Genomic DNA, 18871 nt, shown 5'->3' on the forward strand with positions numbered 1-18871 from the left:
CAAAGACCGAATTTTCAAAACAAACCACCACAACAAACCGATGATAAAAAGCCGAATTTAGAAGATATGATGACGAAGCTAGTTGAAACTCAAACGCAGTTTTTCACATCTCAAAAACAAACAAATGAACAAAATGCTCAAGCATTTAGAAATCAACAAGCTTCTATTCAAAATCTGGAACAAGAAGTAAGTAACCTAGCAAGGTTAATAGGTGAAAGAAAACCGGGAAGTTTACCTAGTGATACAAATGCTAACCCCCGGAATGAAACAGCTAAAGCTATTACCACAAGAAGTGGTACAACACTTAAACCACCTGAAATACCTGTAACTTCTGATGAAACTATTCCTACTCCACAAGAACCACAACCTGATCAAGATAAGGAAAAAGAACCGGTAGTTGAAAAGGTTAATGAAGATAACACAGTTAAGGATAAACCTTATGTTAAACCATACCAACCACCACTTCCTTACCCGAGTAAAATGAAGAAAGAAAAACTTGAAGCCGAGCAATCCAAATTCTTGGATATGTTTAAACAGATAAATGTAAATCTTCCTTTCATTGACGTGATTTCAGGAATGCCAAGGTATGCTAAATTCTTGAAAGATCTAATCACGAATAGAAAGAAAATGGAAGAACTCTCGGCTGTTACTATGAATGCTAATTGTTCAGCAGTGCTGTTGAATAAGATACCAGAAAAACTATCTGATCCAGGAAGTTTCACAATTCCATGTTTTCTGGGTAGTCTTAGTTCAATAGAAGCATTGGCAGACTTAGGTGCTAGTATAAATCTAATGCCGTATTCACTATACGCTAAACTAGACCTTGGAGAATTGAAACCAACCAGAATAAGCATACAACTAGCCGATAGATCAATAAAATATCCTAGAGGGATAATGGAGAACATGCTAGTTAAAGTTGGTACTTTAGTATTCCCAGTAGATTTTGTTGTTTTGGACATGGAAGAAGATTCTCAAGTTCCTCTCATATTAGGAAGACCATTCTTAAACACGGCTAAAGCAATGATAGACGTGTTCGGTAAGAAACTGACCCTAAGTATAGAGGATGAGAGTGTTACCTTTTCAGTTGATAGAGCAATGCAACAACCACAATCTGCAGATGATACATGTTATTATATTCAAACTATAGATGCACATGCAGAATTATTAGAAGAATTTCCAGAATTACAAGGAACAGGAGAATGTTCTTTAGGAGAAGGTAATGAACCAATTGATGAAGCTGAAATGTTATCTACACTTATAGCTAATGGATATGAACCAACAACAGAAGAAATTCAAATGCTAAAAGAAGAAGACAGATATCGATATAAATCATCGATAGAAGAACCTCCGAAATTAGAGTTAAAGCCACTTCCAAATCATTTGGAATACGCTTATTTACATGGTGAATCTGAATTACCTGTAATAATATCGTCTTCTCTTACTGAAAATGAGAAATCACAACTCATTTCTGTGTTGAAAGCTCATAAACCAGCCATTGCATGGAAGATTCATGATATTAAAGGAATAAGTCCTTCGTATTGCACACATAAAATCCTTATGGAAGAAGGTCATAAAACGTATGTGCAACGCCAACGAAGACTAAATCCTAATATGCAAGATGTAGTTAAGAAAGAGATTATTAAACTGCTAGATGCAGGTTTGATATATCCAATCTCTGATAGTCCATGGGTAAGCCCAGTTCAATGCGTACCTAAGAAGGGTGGCATGACTGTCATCACAAATGAGAAAAATGAGCTTATTCCTACTAGGACTGTAACAGGATGGCGTGTATGTATTGATTATAGAAAATTAAATGACGCCACCAGAAAAGATCACTTTCCCTTACCTTTCATAGATCAAATGTTGGAAAGATTAGCCGGAAATAGTTACTATTGTTTTCTAGATGGATTTTCCGGATATTTTCAAATTCCAATAGCACCCGAGGACCAAGAGAAAACCACATTCACGTGCCCTTATGGTACTTTTGCTTACAAACGCATGCCATTTGGACTTTGTAACGCCCCTGCAACCTTTCAAAGGTGTATGATGGCGATTTTTCACGACATGATAGAAGAATGCATGGAAGTATTCATGGATGACTTTTCAGTCTTCGGTGATACATTTAAATCATGTCTAGTTAATCTGGAACGAATGCTAATTAGATGCGAAAAATCAAATCTAGTACTTAATTGGGAAAAATGCCATTTTATGGTTAAAGAAGGCATCGTTCTTGGACATAAAATTTCAAAAGAAGGAATTGAAGTGGATAGAGCTAAAGTAGATGTAATTGCTAAACTTCCACATCCCACCAATGTTAGAGGAGTTAGGAGTTTTCTAGGGCATGCCGGTTTTTACCGACGTTTCATAAAAGATTTTTCTAAAATTGCCACTCCTATGAATAAACTCCTAGAAAAGGATGCGCCATTCATCTTTTCAGATGAATGTATCAAATCTTTTAATATTCTTAAAGAAAAACTCACTAATGCACCGATCATGATAACACCAAATTGGAATCTACCATTTGAACTAATGTGCGATGCAAGTGATTTTGCAATGGGAGCCGTTTTAGGACAAAGGATTGAAAAACGATTTCAACCTATATATTATGCTAGTAAGACATTACAAGGAGCACAAACGAACTATACAACTACTGAAAAAGAACTCCTTGCTATTGTCTTTGCTTTTGACAAATTTCGATCATATCTCGTTCTAGCAAAAACGGTGGTCTATACCGACCATTCTGCTCTTAGATACCTATTTTCAAAACAAGATGCTAAACCAAGATTAATCCGTTGGATCTTACTCTTACAAGAGTTTGATATTGAAATCCGAGATAAAAAAGGAGCAGAAAATCTCGCCGCTGATCATCTTTCTCGTCTTGAAAATCCCGAATTAGAAGTTCTGAATGAATCGGCCATACAAGACAACTTTCCTGATGAATATCTATTGAAGATAGATTATAAAGAAATCCCATGGTTTGCAGACTATGCAAACTACTTAGTTTGTGGATTCCTTGAAAAAGGATTATCGTACCAAAGACGAAAGAAATTCTTCAGTGATATAAAACACTATTTCTGGGAAGATCCACATCTGTTTAAAAGTTGTCCCGATGGAATAATACGCCGATGTGTATTTGGAGATGAAGCTAGTAAAATTTTAAACCATTGTCACACAGGACCAACAGGAGGGCATTATGGGCCTCAACTAACAGCAAGAAAAGTTTATGAAGCTGGATTCTATTGGCCTACAATTTACAAAGACGCACACCTTCTTTGCAAATCCTGTGATGCATGTCAAAGGGCCGGAAAAATAAGTCAACGTGATGAAATGCCACAAAATGTCATCCAAGTATGTGAAGTATTTGACATTTGGGGTATTGACTTTATGGGTCCATTTCCAAAATCTCATAATAATCTATATATACTCGTAGCCATTGATTATGTATCTAAATGGGCGGAAGCACAAGCTCTCCCAACTAACGATGCACGAGTTGTAGTCAACTTTTTAAAACGTCTTTTTGCAAGGTTTGGAACACCGAAAGCTTTAATAAGTGATCGGGGTACTCATTTCTGTAATAATCAACTTGAGAAAGTTCTTAAAAGATATGGAGTAACTCATAAAATCTCCACCGCATATCATCCACAAACAAGTGGACAAGTTGAAAATACCAACCGAGCTTTAAAACGTATTCTAGAGAAAACCGTAGGATCAAATCCGAAGGAATGGTCCATTAAATTGGAGGATGCACTCTGGGCTTTTAGAACAGCCTACAAAACTCCAATTGGAACCACACCTTTTAGACTTGTGTATGGAAAAGCATGTCATCTTCCAGTAGAAATTGAACACAAAGCATTTTGGGCTTTGAAGACATGTAATCTTGATTTACATGAAGCCGGACGTCTACGATTAAGTCAACTAAACGAATTAGAAGAATTAAGACATGAAGCATACGAGAATTCGTTAATCTATAAAGAAAGAACGAAGAAATGGCATGATAAAAGAATCAGAAGTTCAAAAGAATTTAAAGAAGGAGACAGAGTTCTTCTTTTCAATTCACGATTCAAGCTATTTCCTGGAAAATTGAAATCAAGATGGTCTGGACCATTCATAGTCAAAAGAGTTTTCCCATACGGAACGATAGAATTAATAAATTCAAATGGGATTGAATTTAAAGTTAATGGTCACAGAGTTAAACATTACATACATGGTCCGATGGAAGTCGACAACGAAGTTAATCACAATTTCGACACCACAGCTAACTAAGTGTGGGGAGAATCAAGTCTTTAAAGGATAATATGTATTTCTGTTAGAGTTAGATTGTCTGTTTTCGTGTAGTTCTCGAAAATGGAACACGTATGGTCTTTCCCTAGCAGACCCTAAAGAACTAGTCTTCTCCCCCCATTCTGAATTTTTATTTTTTTTAGGTTTTTACAAAATGAAGACTGCCTGTGAACTAAACCATGGTCTAATGCTACACGCTTTGATCACTAAACGTAATAATGACATACTCCCGAGTGAAATAGTATCAGTAATCAGAGAAAGAATGGACGGAGTTAGAAAAGGATCCAGATGCGAAGATAATAAGTTACAATTTGGTAAAGGAAAATCAAAATCCGCAGCAAAAAGAAGAGCACGACACCTAGAACGATGTCACAAATGCGGAAAATGGTCACATGGAGGTAAATGTTCAAATAATCAAACCTATTCAAATACCGAATTTGTTACTTTATGCAGAGACGGACCGTTCATATGTTTAGAAGAAAAGACAATGAATGCTCGAGGTTACGCCTTTGGAGCCATGGAAAATCAATTAAACCGACTATCTTATGAATATAATAGATCATATAACTAAGAAATCTATTTCACAGGTATGTCTGTACAGTTTTTATTTTTATTTTTATTTTTAACCTTTTGATAATAAACGCTAATTTGTTCGCTAAAAAGTATTAAATTGGTATTAAATAAAATTAGGTTTGGCGACCGAAATTATTGATATCGTTCAAAAATTTATTACATCACTGCGAAATTTAACGTTTATTCTTAAGGTATAAATATCTTTAATCAATCAACCCAAAATATTTCAAAAATTCGTCATGAGTTAAATTAGGTCTTGGATCCGAAATTACTTTACCGAAAAGAGGGGCGCATATTTTTGATAATATTTGATCGATTAAAGTGGGATAAAAAGACAAAAAGATTTTTAATTTTATTTTTTTTACCATGTTTTTAAAATTAATATTTAAATCTTAAATTAATATTGTAAACATTGTAAAAACAATATATTTAAAATTGTAAATATTTGAAAAATTAATATAAGTTTGGTGTGAATTTATAATATAAATTTTTAAAATAAGTTTGGTGTGAATTTATAATATGAATTTTTAATTTTATGCATTTCAAATTTTAAGTTTGGTGTGATTTTTTTATATTAATTTTGAATTTTATAATTGTGTGAATTTAAAAACAAAAATTTACTTTATCTCATTAAGTTAAGAATATGATTTTTAAAATTCGTCGTAAGTTGAAGACTAGGTCTTTGAACCGAAATTGCTTTACCCGAAGGAGGGACGAGAACTTTTATTATCATTATTTTTAATCTTTTTGATTTAAAGTATGCCAAAAAAAAAAAAAATTATTAAAAAATCCAAAAATCTAAGCTTTTAAAACAATCGCTACAAAAAGACAAATTTTAAAATTTTGTCGAGGGACGGACTAGGGCATCGTCCCGAAACGACCTCGTCTTAAAAAGAAACAAAATTTTTAAAATTTTATTTAATTCTATGTTTTAAAAGTATAAGGTTTTATAAAAAAAAATAAAAAATAAAAAATAAAAAAATAAAAAAATACCTGGAAAATACCCCCATGCGAGTCGCATGGGGGTAGGCTACAAAGTCATGCGACTCGCATGACAGATAAAAACTGGACAGGATCAAAAGCTCAGCCGAGTTCTGCTTCTTTCACAAATACACACACATATACACGAAAACTCTCCCAAATCCTCTCAAAAATCCGCCATTTTTCACCAAATTTCTTGCAAAACTTCACAACAAACATGCCTAGATTCAGTAGTCTCAACCCCTTCAGGAGAAAGGTAAAGATTTCACCCCTAATCTCTTTAAATTCGAATTTTTGTGTTCTTGAGCTAGAAAATTTATATTTTGATTTTGTTAAATTTAGGTGTAATTAGAGCTAAATTGTTGTTATATTATGCATGTATATCCTAGATAGAAGCTATTTAACATGAATTGAAGCTAAAAACTTCAAATTTTTAAGAATCTAGGGTTTGTGTTCTTGAGCAATTTGGGGCTTTTTAATATAAACAGGTTATGGCCGATTTTTGTCATGAATTGTTGCTAAATTAAGTAGTGTAACATGTTTAGGTAGTTAATTGATCCAAACTTTGAGCCTAAACATGTTTTTGAGAATTAAAGTGGACTTTTTAAGTCTAAAAATTCATGAACTTGGATAATTTGATATAAAGGTCATTTGAAACTTGTTTCATTGCTAGTAGTGATTATTTTGGCATGTTATTTGAGATAAATGCTTATGAACTTGATGTACATTTTTCGTATATGCTTATTTGACAAATTGTAGACTTGACAAAAATATGAAAATGAGCACTAGTTTGATTTGAATGCCATGTAACAAGTGTTTAATTGTTATAATAATTATTGTTGACATGTTTAAGAGTTTAAATGTGATAAAACATTGTACACATTTTCGTATGTAAAAGTATATAATTGTTATTTTTAGGAAAATATGTATAAAATATGTTATGAATTGAACATGTCATCATAATTGTTTCAAGTTATTATTTTGCTAACACTAATGCATATTTGGATGCAAAAATTTTGTGTTTAATGTGTTTTGCAGAGAGCCGATACTGGAGGTTCAGGAGCATCATCATCCAGGCAACCAGAGCCCGAACCGGAAATGTTTCATGAACAAGAACAGCATATGCAACAAGAAGAAGAAGAACAGGAGGAGCAACATATTCCATATCACGATCAAGATCAGTTATTCATGAATCAGTTTCGTCAATTCGCTCCACATCAAAGGATTCTGAGCTTAGACATTAATGAAGATCAGTTACACCCAAATCTGAGATTTGATCGATGTTGGATAGAGTATCCAGATTATCAAAAGAACATGCACATTCTCTACTTTAAGGTTGTTGAAATGCCAAGGGCAATTGACTGGGTACCTTTGGAAACAGTTGACCTTGCCGAACCGATTCGGGAATTATTGGTGCAAAGGTATGGTAATTCTCAGTTTAACGATTGGATGCGCCTATTTTCCATTCGTAGAACCATATATAGGGAATGGTGTATAGAATTACTTAGTACTATTAAGTTAAACAGTGATGTTAGGAGGATAGATGATAGAAGCTTTATTAGATTTCTGTTAGGTGGACGCATGTACAGAATGTCCATGATAGATTTAGCTAGGGCCTTACAGATTTACACCCCTGCTGAACTTTTGAGCCCCGACTGTAATAGCCTGATTGCCCAAGGAGAAAGGGTAGATAGGGAATTTGATATTAACGCTGTCTGGAGGCGTATGTCCCACTTTAATGAATTTCACGCCAGTGGAAATCATACATACTTAGATATAGACAGAGCTGAACTCCGGGTGATTCATAGATTCTTAGCAAACACAATTACACAAAGGGGTAGGAATAAGGAGAAATTGACCGTAAACGATTTGTTCTACCTCAAGTGTATTAGAGACCCGAGGAGTTTCGTTAACATTCCCTATTGTGTTGGTTATTATCTCGCTAATGTAGTTTCGGGGATGAAATCGGGGAGTATTATAGGTGGTGGTATTTTCATTACTCTCATTGGAGAGTATTTAGGTGTAGATAAGCACCAAGGGGGTCCAATGAACGAAATAGAGGACGGAGGTGAAACTATAAGTTCAAACCTTTATCACGGTGCAAGGGTATTATTGATGAGACGTGGTCGGGTATATCGATACGAGGGACCTCAGCGACAGGTAGAAAGAGGTTCGGATGACGAGATGGAGGATGCGAACAACATTATAGGAGTTGTTCGGGAGACTGCTCTTGATTTAGGCGTTCGTATGGAGGATGAATACATGACGAACTATGATAGGCATATGCAGTACGAGGCATGGCAACGCCGGAATGACTACGAGCATTCCCGGCAACGAGAGCATGGCCGATGGGATTATCATCAGCGCCAAATTATAAGCCAGTTGCAGCCTGGCGAGATGTATTATCCGACCCGACCCGCATACTATCCCGCACATCAGCCAGAAATGAGACCACCCTATGATTCATATGATTATGACGCAGCATACCAGTTCACCTATAATCAGCCATGGAACCCGGACGCGAACATGAATTGGGATCCCTATCCTAATTATCCTCCTAACCCACCTCCTGATCAGTAGAGATAAGTTGGTAATTTTTATTTTTATTTTAAACACTTAACATTTTATTACGTTTATGTAATGTTTGATATTCTCATTATTATTGTGTACTAATATTTTTCTTATAGTTTGAAAGTGGGATGCCAAAGTTCCATTTCAAATTGCATGTATGATTATATTTGTATTGTATGTATTCTATTTTATGCACAAAACAGGGTAAAACAACGCATTTTCAAAGACTGGCATTAAGTTCAGCAAAAGCAAGTAATTTTGACGACAATGATGCAAAATGTATGTGAAATAACAACAAGACGGAATGAACAAATGACGTGCACCATTTATCATTCAGCAAACAAACGCCAATATATTTGGAAACTTTGGTAAAAATTTAATCATTTTCACACTAATCACCCTCAATAATTTAAATTGTTACTGATTTCTTGCAAATGAGGGCATTGCAAGATCTTAAGTGTGGGAAGGGGTTAAATTCTTTCGGATTTTAAAATTTTTATATTAAACACTTGGTTGCTATTAAAAATACTAGTAAAGCAGTAGTTGTATTAGAATCTAGTGCTCTCTGATAAAAAAGAACAGCCCTAGTCTTATATACTGACTACCCAATTCTAGTAAAATTTTTCAAAATTTTTAATTAAATGAATTCAAATCATGTTTATACATATTTATGAACGATAAAACTAGGTTTTAACACCGAAATTATTGTTACCTCGGAAAGGACATAAATTGAGAAACAAACGAAAATGTTAAAATTCATTTAAAATGGAATAGAGGACGATAAAAAGGAAAATAAAAGCCAAGTGTGGGAAAATTTACCAAGTTATTTTAAACATATGTCACATATATCTGTAACAAATAACTAAAAATACTTTTGCTTTGGACTAAACTAAACTGTTTTACCCGATGAAAGAAAAGAAGAGATGGATCTACACGATGAATCAATTCCATCACTAAAAGGAAGTAAAGTCTTCCGAAAAAGACACGCGCTTCTTGATTTAGGTCATGAAGTTGTCGTTCAGACCAGCTGTAGGTTGACGAAAAATCTAGAAAAGTCATCACTAAAATCAGCTGGAAATCCACGGACCTCAGCATTAAACAGGGTCGCCAAGTGGTCAGATTTATCCTAACCATGAGAAGGATTTATCTCGTACAATGGGGAGGCACCATGCAAATTAGCTGGATAAGACTAATGAATCAGATCCCCAGAAAGGATAATCTCCTTAAAGATTAAAAATCAGCTTTTAAGACTGATATTACTCAATCCTAGAGATTGACCTTAAAGATTGAGAATTACAAACTCATGGAATTCGATGATATCTAAACTCGAGCTTGAACGAGAAAATATTTTGATCAAAAATACAAACCGATTTGTTTTCTGAAAACCCTATTTTCAATGCGTTCATTACCATTGAACGTAAAATCCTAGGAATTCACCTGGAATTCATTAGGTCACCTGAACTAAATCGGGTGTCAACCGTAAGAACGGTGGTTGCATAACATGGTCAAAGACAGGACTTTGTGCCAAACCGACAAATTATAAGGGTGAGCTTTGCTATTGCTCCTACCAAGGATAGTAATTGCGTCCGACACGTTATAAACCATAATCAAAAGCATGTCACGGGACATTGCCTTAACAGTTGCTTGTTCAACGCTTTCCTTTACAACCGGACAGTAGTTTGCCGAAAGGTAATATACGGGACAAGTAAACTGGACGTGTTGCTTTCCAAATACAAGGTTAGCAAGTGGGTGACACAAAACCGCAAGTTTTGAGCTAAAATTTTCAAATCTGAAACCCACCAAACCCACAAAAATATTTTGCAAACACCGGTAAAGGGTTATTCCGGAAAACTTATCTAGGGTAAAAACTAGATTTTGAAAGATCAAATGTTTTCATAAAGATCCAATTTCCTTAATGGATCTAAATTTTTATAGTCATGTGGGACTGTAAACCATATCGTTACTTCCATTGTTTATACCGCCGTATAGAAATCACTGATGTACAAAGTGTGAAGAATAAAGAAGTGATTCTAGTATTTCAAGACAATATTGCTTGAGGACAAGCAACGCTCAAGTGTGGGAATATTTGATAATGCTAAAAACGAACATATATTTCATAGCATTATTCCTCAAGAAAGACAAGCTTTTAGTTGCAATTGTTCTATTTACAAGAGATATTCGTTTAAATAATAAAAGGTGAAGACAAAAGGCAGATTCGACAAATTGAAGACAAAAAGGTCCAAAGAGCTAAAAAGTACAAGATACAATTAAAAAGGTTCAAAATATTAATGAGGAACGTCTCAAAATGACAAGAGTACAAGTTGCGGAACGCAAAGTACGCGATTTAAAATAATACGCGAGGACGTCCAAAAATCCGGAACCGGGACCTAAGCCAAGAAGAAACGCCCGACGCAACGGACCAAAAATATCTAGTCTACTATGCACAAGAATATAATATAATATATATATAATTATATATAATTATATATTATATATATTATTATTATTATATTACGTCGGCAAGAAGAAAACAAAGCAGTTTGGCTGGATCCAGGGTGGCCATGCGACTCGCATGGCCAGAAGCACAAAATCATGCGAGTCGCATGGAGTGAGATTGCTGGTCAGGTCCTATATAAAGCCAGTTTTCTGCCGAGTTTAACACACATAATTTTAATCTCTCTCTCAATATATGTAATATATATTTATAATTTATATTTTAATTTTAATTATAATTCTAATAATAAGGGTATGTTAGCGAATGTTGTAAGGGTGTAAGTCGAAATTCTGTCCGTGTAACGCTACGCTATTTTTAATCATTGTAAGTTATGTTCAACCTTTTTACATTAATGTCTCGTAGCTAAGTTATTATTATGCTTATTTAAAACGAAGTAATCATGATGTTGGGCTAATTACTAAAATTGGGTAATTGGGCTTTGTACCATAATTGGGGTTTGGACAAAAGAACGACACTTGTGAAAATTAGACTATGGGCTAATAATGGGCTTTATATTTGTTTAACTAAATGAAAGTTTGTTAATGTTAATATAAAGATTTACAATTGGGCGTCCCTATAAATTACCATATAAACTCGATCGGACACGATGGGCGGGGTATTTATATGTACGAATAATCGTTCATTTAACCGGACACGGGAATGGATTAATAGCCACTAGAATAATTAAAACAGGGGTGAAATTACATTCAAGGGTAATTGGTGTAATTGTTAACAAAGTAGTAAAACCTTGGTTTACACGCCGTCGATAACCTGGTGTATTCATTAAACAAAGTATTAAAACCTTGTTACAATTCGAATCCCCAATTAGTTGGAATATTTAACTTCGGGTATAATAATAATTTGTCAAGGACACTTGCAATTTATATTTATGACTGATGGACTGTTATGGACAAAAACCAGACGGACATATTGAATAATCCAGGACAAAGGACAATTAACCCAAGGGCATAAAACTAAAATCAACACGTCAAACATCATGATTACGGAAGTTTAAATAAGCATAATTCTTTTATTTCATATTTTATTTCCTTTATTTTATATTTAATTGCACTTCTAATTATCGCACTTTTATTGTTATTTAATCGCACTTTTAATTATCGTACTTTTAATTATCGCAATTTAATTTTATCGCATTTTTATTATTCGCAATTTCATTATCGTTATTTACTTTACGCTTTAATTTAAAGTCTTGTATTTATTTTATATTTTACATTAGGTTTTAACTGCGACTAAAGTTTTAAAATCGACAAACCGGTCATTAAACGGTAAAAACCCCCCTTTATAATAATAATATTACCTATATATATATTTGTATTTTTATAAAAATAAACTAATATAGCGTTGAGCTTTGTTTAAAGATTTCCCTGTGGAACGAACCGGACTTACTAAAAACTACACTACTGTACGATTAGGTACACTGCCTATAAGTGTTGTAGCAAGGTTTAAGTATATCCATTCTATAAATAAATAAATATCTTGTGTAAAATTGTATCGTATTTAATAGTATTCTCTGCTAAAATTTAATAGTATTTTATACCCCTCTGCTTTGACATCAACACTCAATCGGACACGATGGGCGGGGTATTTATATGTACGAATAATCGTTCATTCAACCGGACACGGGAATGGATTAATAGGTACTAGAATAATAAAAACAGGGGTGAAATTACATTCAAGGGTAATTGGTGTAATTGTTAACAAAGTAGTAAAACCTTGGTTTACACGCAGTCGATAACCTGGTGTATTCATTAAACAAAGTATTAAAACCTTGTTACAATTCGAATCCCCAATTAGTTGGAATATTTAACTTCGGGTATAAGAATAATTTGATGAGGACACTCGCACTTTATATTTATGACTGATGGACTGTTATGGACAAAAACCAGACGGACATATTAAATAATCCAGGACAAAGGACAATTAACCCATGGGGCATAAAACTAAAATCAACACGTCGAACATCATGATTACGGAAGTTTAAATAAGCATAATTCTTTTATTTCATATTTAATTTCCTTTATTTTATATTTAATTGCACTTCTAATTATCGCATTTTTATTGTTATTATATTTAATTGCATTTTTAATTATCGTACTTTTTAATTATCGCAAGTTTATTTTACCGCACTTTTATTATTCGCAATTTCATTATCGTTATTTACTTTACGCTTTAAATTAAGTCTTTTATTTATTTAATATTTTACATTAGGTTTTAACTGCGACTAAAGTTTTAAAATCGACAAACCGGTCATTAAACGGTAAAAACCCCCCTTTATAATAATAATATTACTTATATATATGTTTGTATTTTTATAAAAGTAAACTAATATAGCGTTACGCTTTGTTTAAAGATTTCCCTGTGGAACGAACCGGACTTACTAAAAACTACACTACTGTACGATTAGGTACACTGCCTATAAGTGTTGTAGCAAGGTTTAAGTATATCCATTCTATAAATAAATAAATATCTTGTGTAAAATTGTATCGTATTTAATAGTTTTTCCTAGTAAAATATAAACTATTTCGTATACACCTCGCATAACATCAAGTATTTTTGGCGCCGCTGTCGGGGAAACGCAGAAGCGAAACGCCACACACATAAAAAAAAAAGATTTTTATTTTTAGTACGTTTTGTAGAAATACGTTTTAAATATTCGAAAATATAAAAATAAAAACAAAAATATAAATATTTTTTTAAGAGTTTGTAAGTTATATAAAAGTTTCTTTATCTTTATTTTATAAAAATATAAGTTTTATTTAATTTATATAAATATATTACATAATTTTATTAGTTACAAAAAAAAAAAAAAAAAAAATTTAATTCGGCCTGTACTGTAGCAGCCCACTCTATGGCCCGAAACCATAGCCCATGCGATCGCATGGCTGGGCAACTGAGGACTCATGCGATCGCATGAGCCCATCTGACACGCCAGATTTGACTTCCTGCTGCAATAATTACGAAATTATTATTATTATTATATAATTAAAACCCTAATTAGGGTATTATTTTTTTTTATTAGTTTAGTTTTTATTATTATTAATTTGTTATATTTAGTTTTATTTTAGTTTTCATTAAATTATAAAATTAATAGTTTTATAAAATAAATAATATAAAAATAATATTTTTATAAAAATTGTACTTTTTACAACTTTTTATATATTTTTATATTTTGTCCCTTTTTAATCGTTTTAGCGTAACTTTTGTATTTTTAGCTCATATTTAGTTTTAATTCATAGTTTTTGCCATAATTATTTTTACTTCTAGATTTTTAGGCTTTGCCGTAGAATTCCTTAAGTGCTTTTTCTTTAGACTAAGATTTAGGTGCTCTAGAATTTTGCGACGCCTTTTTAAGTTTTAGTTTCTTTTTAAGTTATTTCCATTTGGGATTTAGTTTTTCCTGTAAGCTTTAATATTTTTTAGACACCTTTTACTATGTATCAATTATCATTCCAATTAGTAATCTCAATTTGCGATTATAATTTTAAGTTAGTTGTAGTAATAAGGTTAGGTTAGTAAAGTATTTTTAAGTTTTTATAAGTTTCTTTTATTTTTCCGTCACCTTTTATTTTTCAACCATTTTTCTTTTTCGACCTTTTTCGACGAACTCTTTTTCTTTCTTATTTCTCGCTATTCTAGTTTTAGGACATAGATTTTTATTATACTTCTTATCTAAATTTCTTAAAATTACGAAAATTTATTTTGAGTGGTTAAATTGATAGACATCAAAATTTTCTGGTTCGTAGTGATAGTTGGATTTGTACGTGGACCGGGTTATTGGAGCCAAACAGTCCTCAATTATATTGAGACCAAACGAATCCTGCCCCTCTGCTGCATCTTTTGGCTATTCGAAACGTGGGCAAAATCAGAAAAGTCTATTGGTTGGATAACTTATTATAATTTTTCTTTCCTTTTTAAAACTAATAGGATATTCAGTGAATGCACCGAGCAAGACGTTCATCACCTTTTGTACGTTCACCACCTGTAACTAGATCAAGACATTTAGCAAATATAACCGCCGTTGATTTTTCTTTAGAATCGTCATCCAGTCGAGCAAGTACTTCAGTTCAAATTTCCGATAATCCATTTTTTGAACCCGACCTCACAATTGAGAATCCGGAAAATATTCAGGAACGGTTCATAGATCCTGAACCATTAAACTTTCCTCCGGAGCCACCAATCATTCAAACAGAGATTGTTGAGGAACGAACCATTAAATCAGAATCATCTAGTGATACCGATTCAACAAATTCAATTATGGAGAATCTGGAACCTTTAAGTATGGAAGACCGAATGAGAGCTAAACGCACTGGCCAAGGTCACGCAATTACTCATCCAGACATTAATGCGCCAGATTATGAAATCAAAAGACAAATTCTACACATGGTGACTAATCAATGCCAATTTAGTGGTGCGCCGAAGGAAGATCCAAATGAACATCTACGTACCTTTAATAGGATCTGCACACTATTTAAAATCCGAGAAGTGGAGGATGAACAGATATATCTCATGTTATTTCCCTGGACTTTAAAGGGAGAAGCCAAAGATTGGTTGGAATCGTTACCTGAAGGGGCGATTGATACATGGGATGTTTTAGTTGACAAATTTCTTAAACAATTCTTTCCTGCATCTAAAGCCGTAAGACTTCAAGCAGAAATTGTTACGTTCACACAGAAGCCAAATGAAACTCTATATGAGGCGTGGACTAGATATGGAAAGTTGTTAAGAGGATGTCCGCAACATGGTTTAGACACCTGTCAAATAGTACAAATATTCTACCAAGGATGCGACATCACTACAAGAAAAGACATAGATATAGCAGCTGGTGGTTCTATTATGAAGAAAACCGAAACTGATGCTTACAAAATTATTGATAATACTGCTTCCCACTCACATGAGTGGCACCAAGAAAAAGACATCATTAGATCATCTAAAGCAGCTAGAGCCGATTCTAGCCATGACTTAGATTCCATTTCCGCAAAGATAGATGCTGTAGAGAGACGAATGGAAAAGATGACTAAAGATATTCACTCAATACGAATTAGTTGTGAGCAGTGTGGAGGACCACATTTGACAAAAGATTGTCTCAGTATTGAATTAACAATGGAACAAAGAGAGAATATTTCATACATAAACCAAAGGCCTGGAAATAATTATCAGAATAATTATCAACCGCCAAGACCGATTTACAATCAAAACCAGAATTATAACCGAAATATTCCATACAACAACCAACAAGGTCCTAGCAATCAACAAGTATCCAATAATACTTACAATCAGCAAAGACCTAATTTTCAAAACAAACCACCACAACAAACCGATGATAAAAAGCCGAATTTAGAAGATATGATGACGAAGCTAGTTGAAACTCAAACGCAGTTTTTCACATCTCAAAAACAAACAAATGAACAAAATGCTCAAGCATTTAGAAATCAACAAGCTTCTATTCAAAATCTGGAACAAGAAGTAAGTAACCTAGCAAGGTTAATAGGTGAAAGAAAACCGGGAAGCCTACCTAGTGATACAAATGCTAACCCCCGAAATGAAACAGCTAAAGCTATTACCACAAGAAGTGGTACAACACTTAAACCACCTGAAATACCTGTAACTTCTTATGAAACTATTCCTACTCCACAAGAACCACAACCTGATCAAGATAAGGAAAAAGAACCGGTAGTTGAAAAGGTTAATGAAAATAACACAGTTAAGGATAAACCTTATGTTAAACCATACCAACCACCACTTCCTTACCCGAGTAAAATGAAGAAAGAAAAACTTGAAGCCGAGCAATCTAAATTCTTGGATATGTTTAAACAGATAAATGTAAATCTTCCTTTCATTGATGTGATTTCAGGAATGCCAAGATATGCTAAATTCTTGAAAGATCTAATCTCAAATAGAAAGAAAATGGAAGAACTCTCGGCTGTTACTATGAATGCTAATTGTTCAGCAGTGCTATTGAATAAGATACCAGAAAAACTATCTGATCCAGGAAGTTTCACAATTCCATGTTTTCTGGGTAGTCTTAGTTCAATAGAAGCATTGGCAGACTTAGGTGCTAGTATAAATCTAATGCCGTATTCACTATATGCTAAACTAGACCTTGGAGAATTGAAACCAACCAGAATAAGCATACAACTAGCCGATAGATCAATAAAATATCCTAGAGGGATAATGGAGAACATGCTAGTTAAAGTTGGTACTTTAGTATTTCCAGTAGATTTTGTTGTTTTGGACATGGAAGAAGATTCTCAAGTTCCTCTCATATTAGGAAGACCATTCTTAAACACAGCTAAAGCAATGATAGACGTGTTCGGTAAGAAACTGACCCTAAGTATAGAGGATGAGAGTGTTACCTTTTCAGTTGATAGAGCAATGCAACAACCACAATCTGCAGATGATACATGTTATTATATTCAAACTATAGATGCACATGCAGAATTATTAGAAGAATTTCCAGAATTACAAGGAACAGGAGAATGTTCTTTAGGAGAAGGTAATGAACCAATTGATGAAGCTGAAATGTTAGCTACACTTATAGCTAATGGATATGAACCAACAACAGAAGAAATTCAAATGCTAAAAGAAGAAGACAGATATCGATACAAATCATCGATAGAAGAACCTCCGAAATTAGAGTTAAAGCCACTTCCAAACCATTTGGAATACACTTATTTACATGGTGAATCTGAATTACCTGTAATAATATCATCTTCTCTTACTGAAAATGAGAAATCACAACTCATTTCTGTGTTGAAAGCTCATAAACCAGCCATTGCATGGAAGATTCATGATATTAAAGGAATAAGTCCTTCGTATTGCACACATAAAATCCTTATGGAAGAAGGTCATAAAACGTATGTGCAACGCCAACGAAGACTAAATCCTAATATGCAAGATGTAGTTAAGAAAGAGATTATTAAACTGCTAGATGCAGGTTTGATATATCCAATTTCTGATAGTCCATGGGTAAGCCCAGTTCAATGCGTACCTAAGAAGGGTGGCATGACTGTCATTACAAATGAGAAAAATGAGCTTATTCCTACTAGGACTGTAACAGGATGGCGTGTATGTATTGATTATAGAAAATTAAATGACGCCACCAGAAAAGATCACTTTCCCTTACCTTTCATAGATCAAATGTTGGAAAGATTAGCCGGAAATAGTTACTATTGTTTTCTAGATGGATTTTCCGGATATTTTCAAATTCCAATAGCACCCGAAGACCAAGAGAAAACCACATTCACGTGCCCTTATGGTACTTTTGCTTACAAACGCATGCCATTTGGACTTTGTAACGCCCCTGCAACCTTTCAAAGGTGTATGATGGCGATTTTTCACGACATGATAGAAGAATGCATGGAAGTTTTCATGGATGACTTTTCAGTCTTCGGTGATACATTTAAATCATGTCTAGTTAATCTGGAACGAATGCTAATTAGATGCGAACAATCAAATCTAGTACTTAATTGGGAGAAATGCCATTTCATGGTTAAAGAAGGCATCGTTCTTGGACATAAAATTTCAAAAGAAGGAATTGAAGTGGATAGAGCTAAAGTAGATGTAATTGCTAAACTTCCACATCCCACCAATGTTAGAGGAGTTAGGAGTTTTCTAGGGCATGCCGGTTTTTACCGACGTTTCATAAAAGATTTTTCTAAAATTGCCACTCCTATGAATAAACTCCTAGAAAAGGATGCGCCATTCATCTTTTCAGATGAATGTATCAAATCTTTTAATATTCTTAAAGAAAAACTCACTAATTCACCGATCATGATAACTCCAAATTGGAATCTACCATTTGAACTAATGTGCGATGCAAGTGATTTTGCAATGGGAGCCGTTTTAGGACAAAGGATTGAAAAACGATTTCAACCTATATATTATGCTAGTAAGACATTACAAGGAGCACAAACGAACTATACAACTACTGAAAAAGAACTCCTTGCTATT

The 18871-nt window shown here is 33.7% G+C and overlaps 1 protein-coding gene across 1 annotated transcript in view; it reads left to right on the forward strand.

Annotated features, from left to right (window-relative positions):
• Positions 1-1557: 1557 nt before the first annotated feature.
• Positions 1558-18871, forward strand: part of LOC139888816 (uncharacterized) — a 66460-nt gene continuing 49146 nt past the window's right edge. Inside the window, exons 1-2 of the mRNA XM_071871803.1 lie at positions 1558-2443; positions 17766-18641. Of these exons, the coding sequence (XP_071727904.1) occupies positions 1558-2443; positions 17766-18641 (1762 nt within the window). The remainder of the gene's footprint in view (positions 2444-17765; positions 18642-18871) is intronic.

This window comes from Rutidosis leptorrhynchoides, chromosome 2 (genome assembly GCF_046630445.1).
Source record: "Rutidosis leptorrhynchoides isolate AG116_Rl617_1_P2 chromosome 2, CSIRO_AGI_Rlap_v1, whole genome shotgun sequence".
Classification (NCBI taxonomy): domain Eukaryota; kingdom Viridiplantae; phylum Streptophyta; class Magnoliopsida; order Asterales; family Asteraceae; genus Rutidosis; species Rutidosis leptorrhynchoides.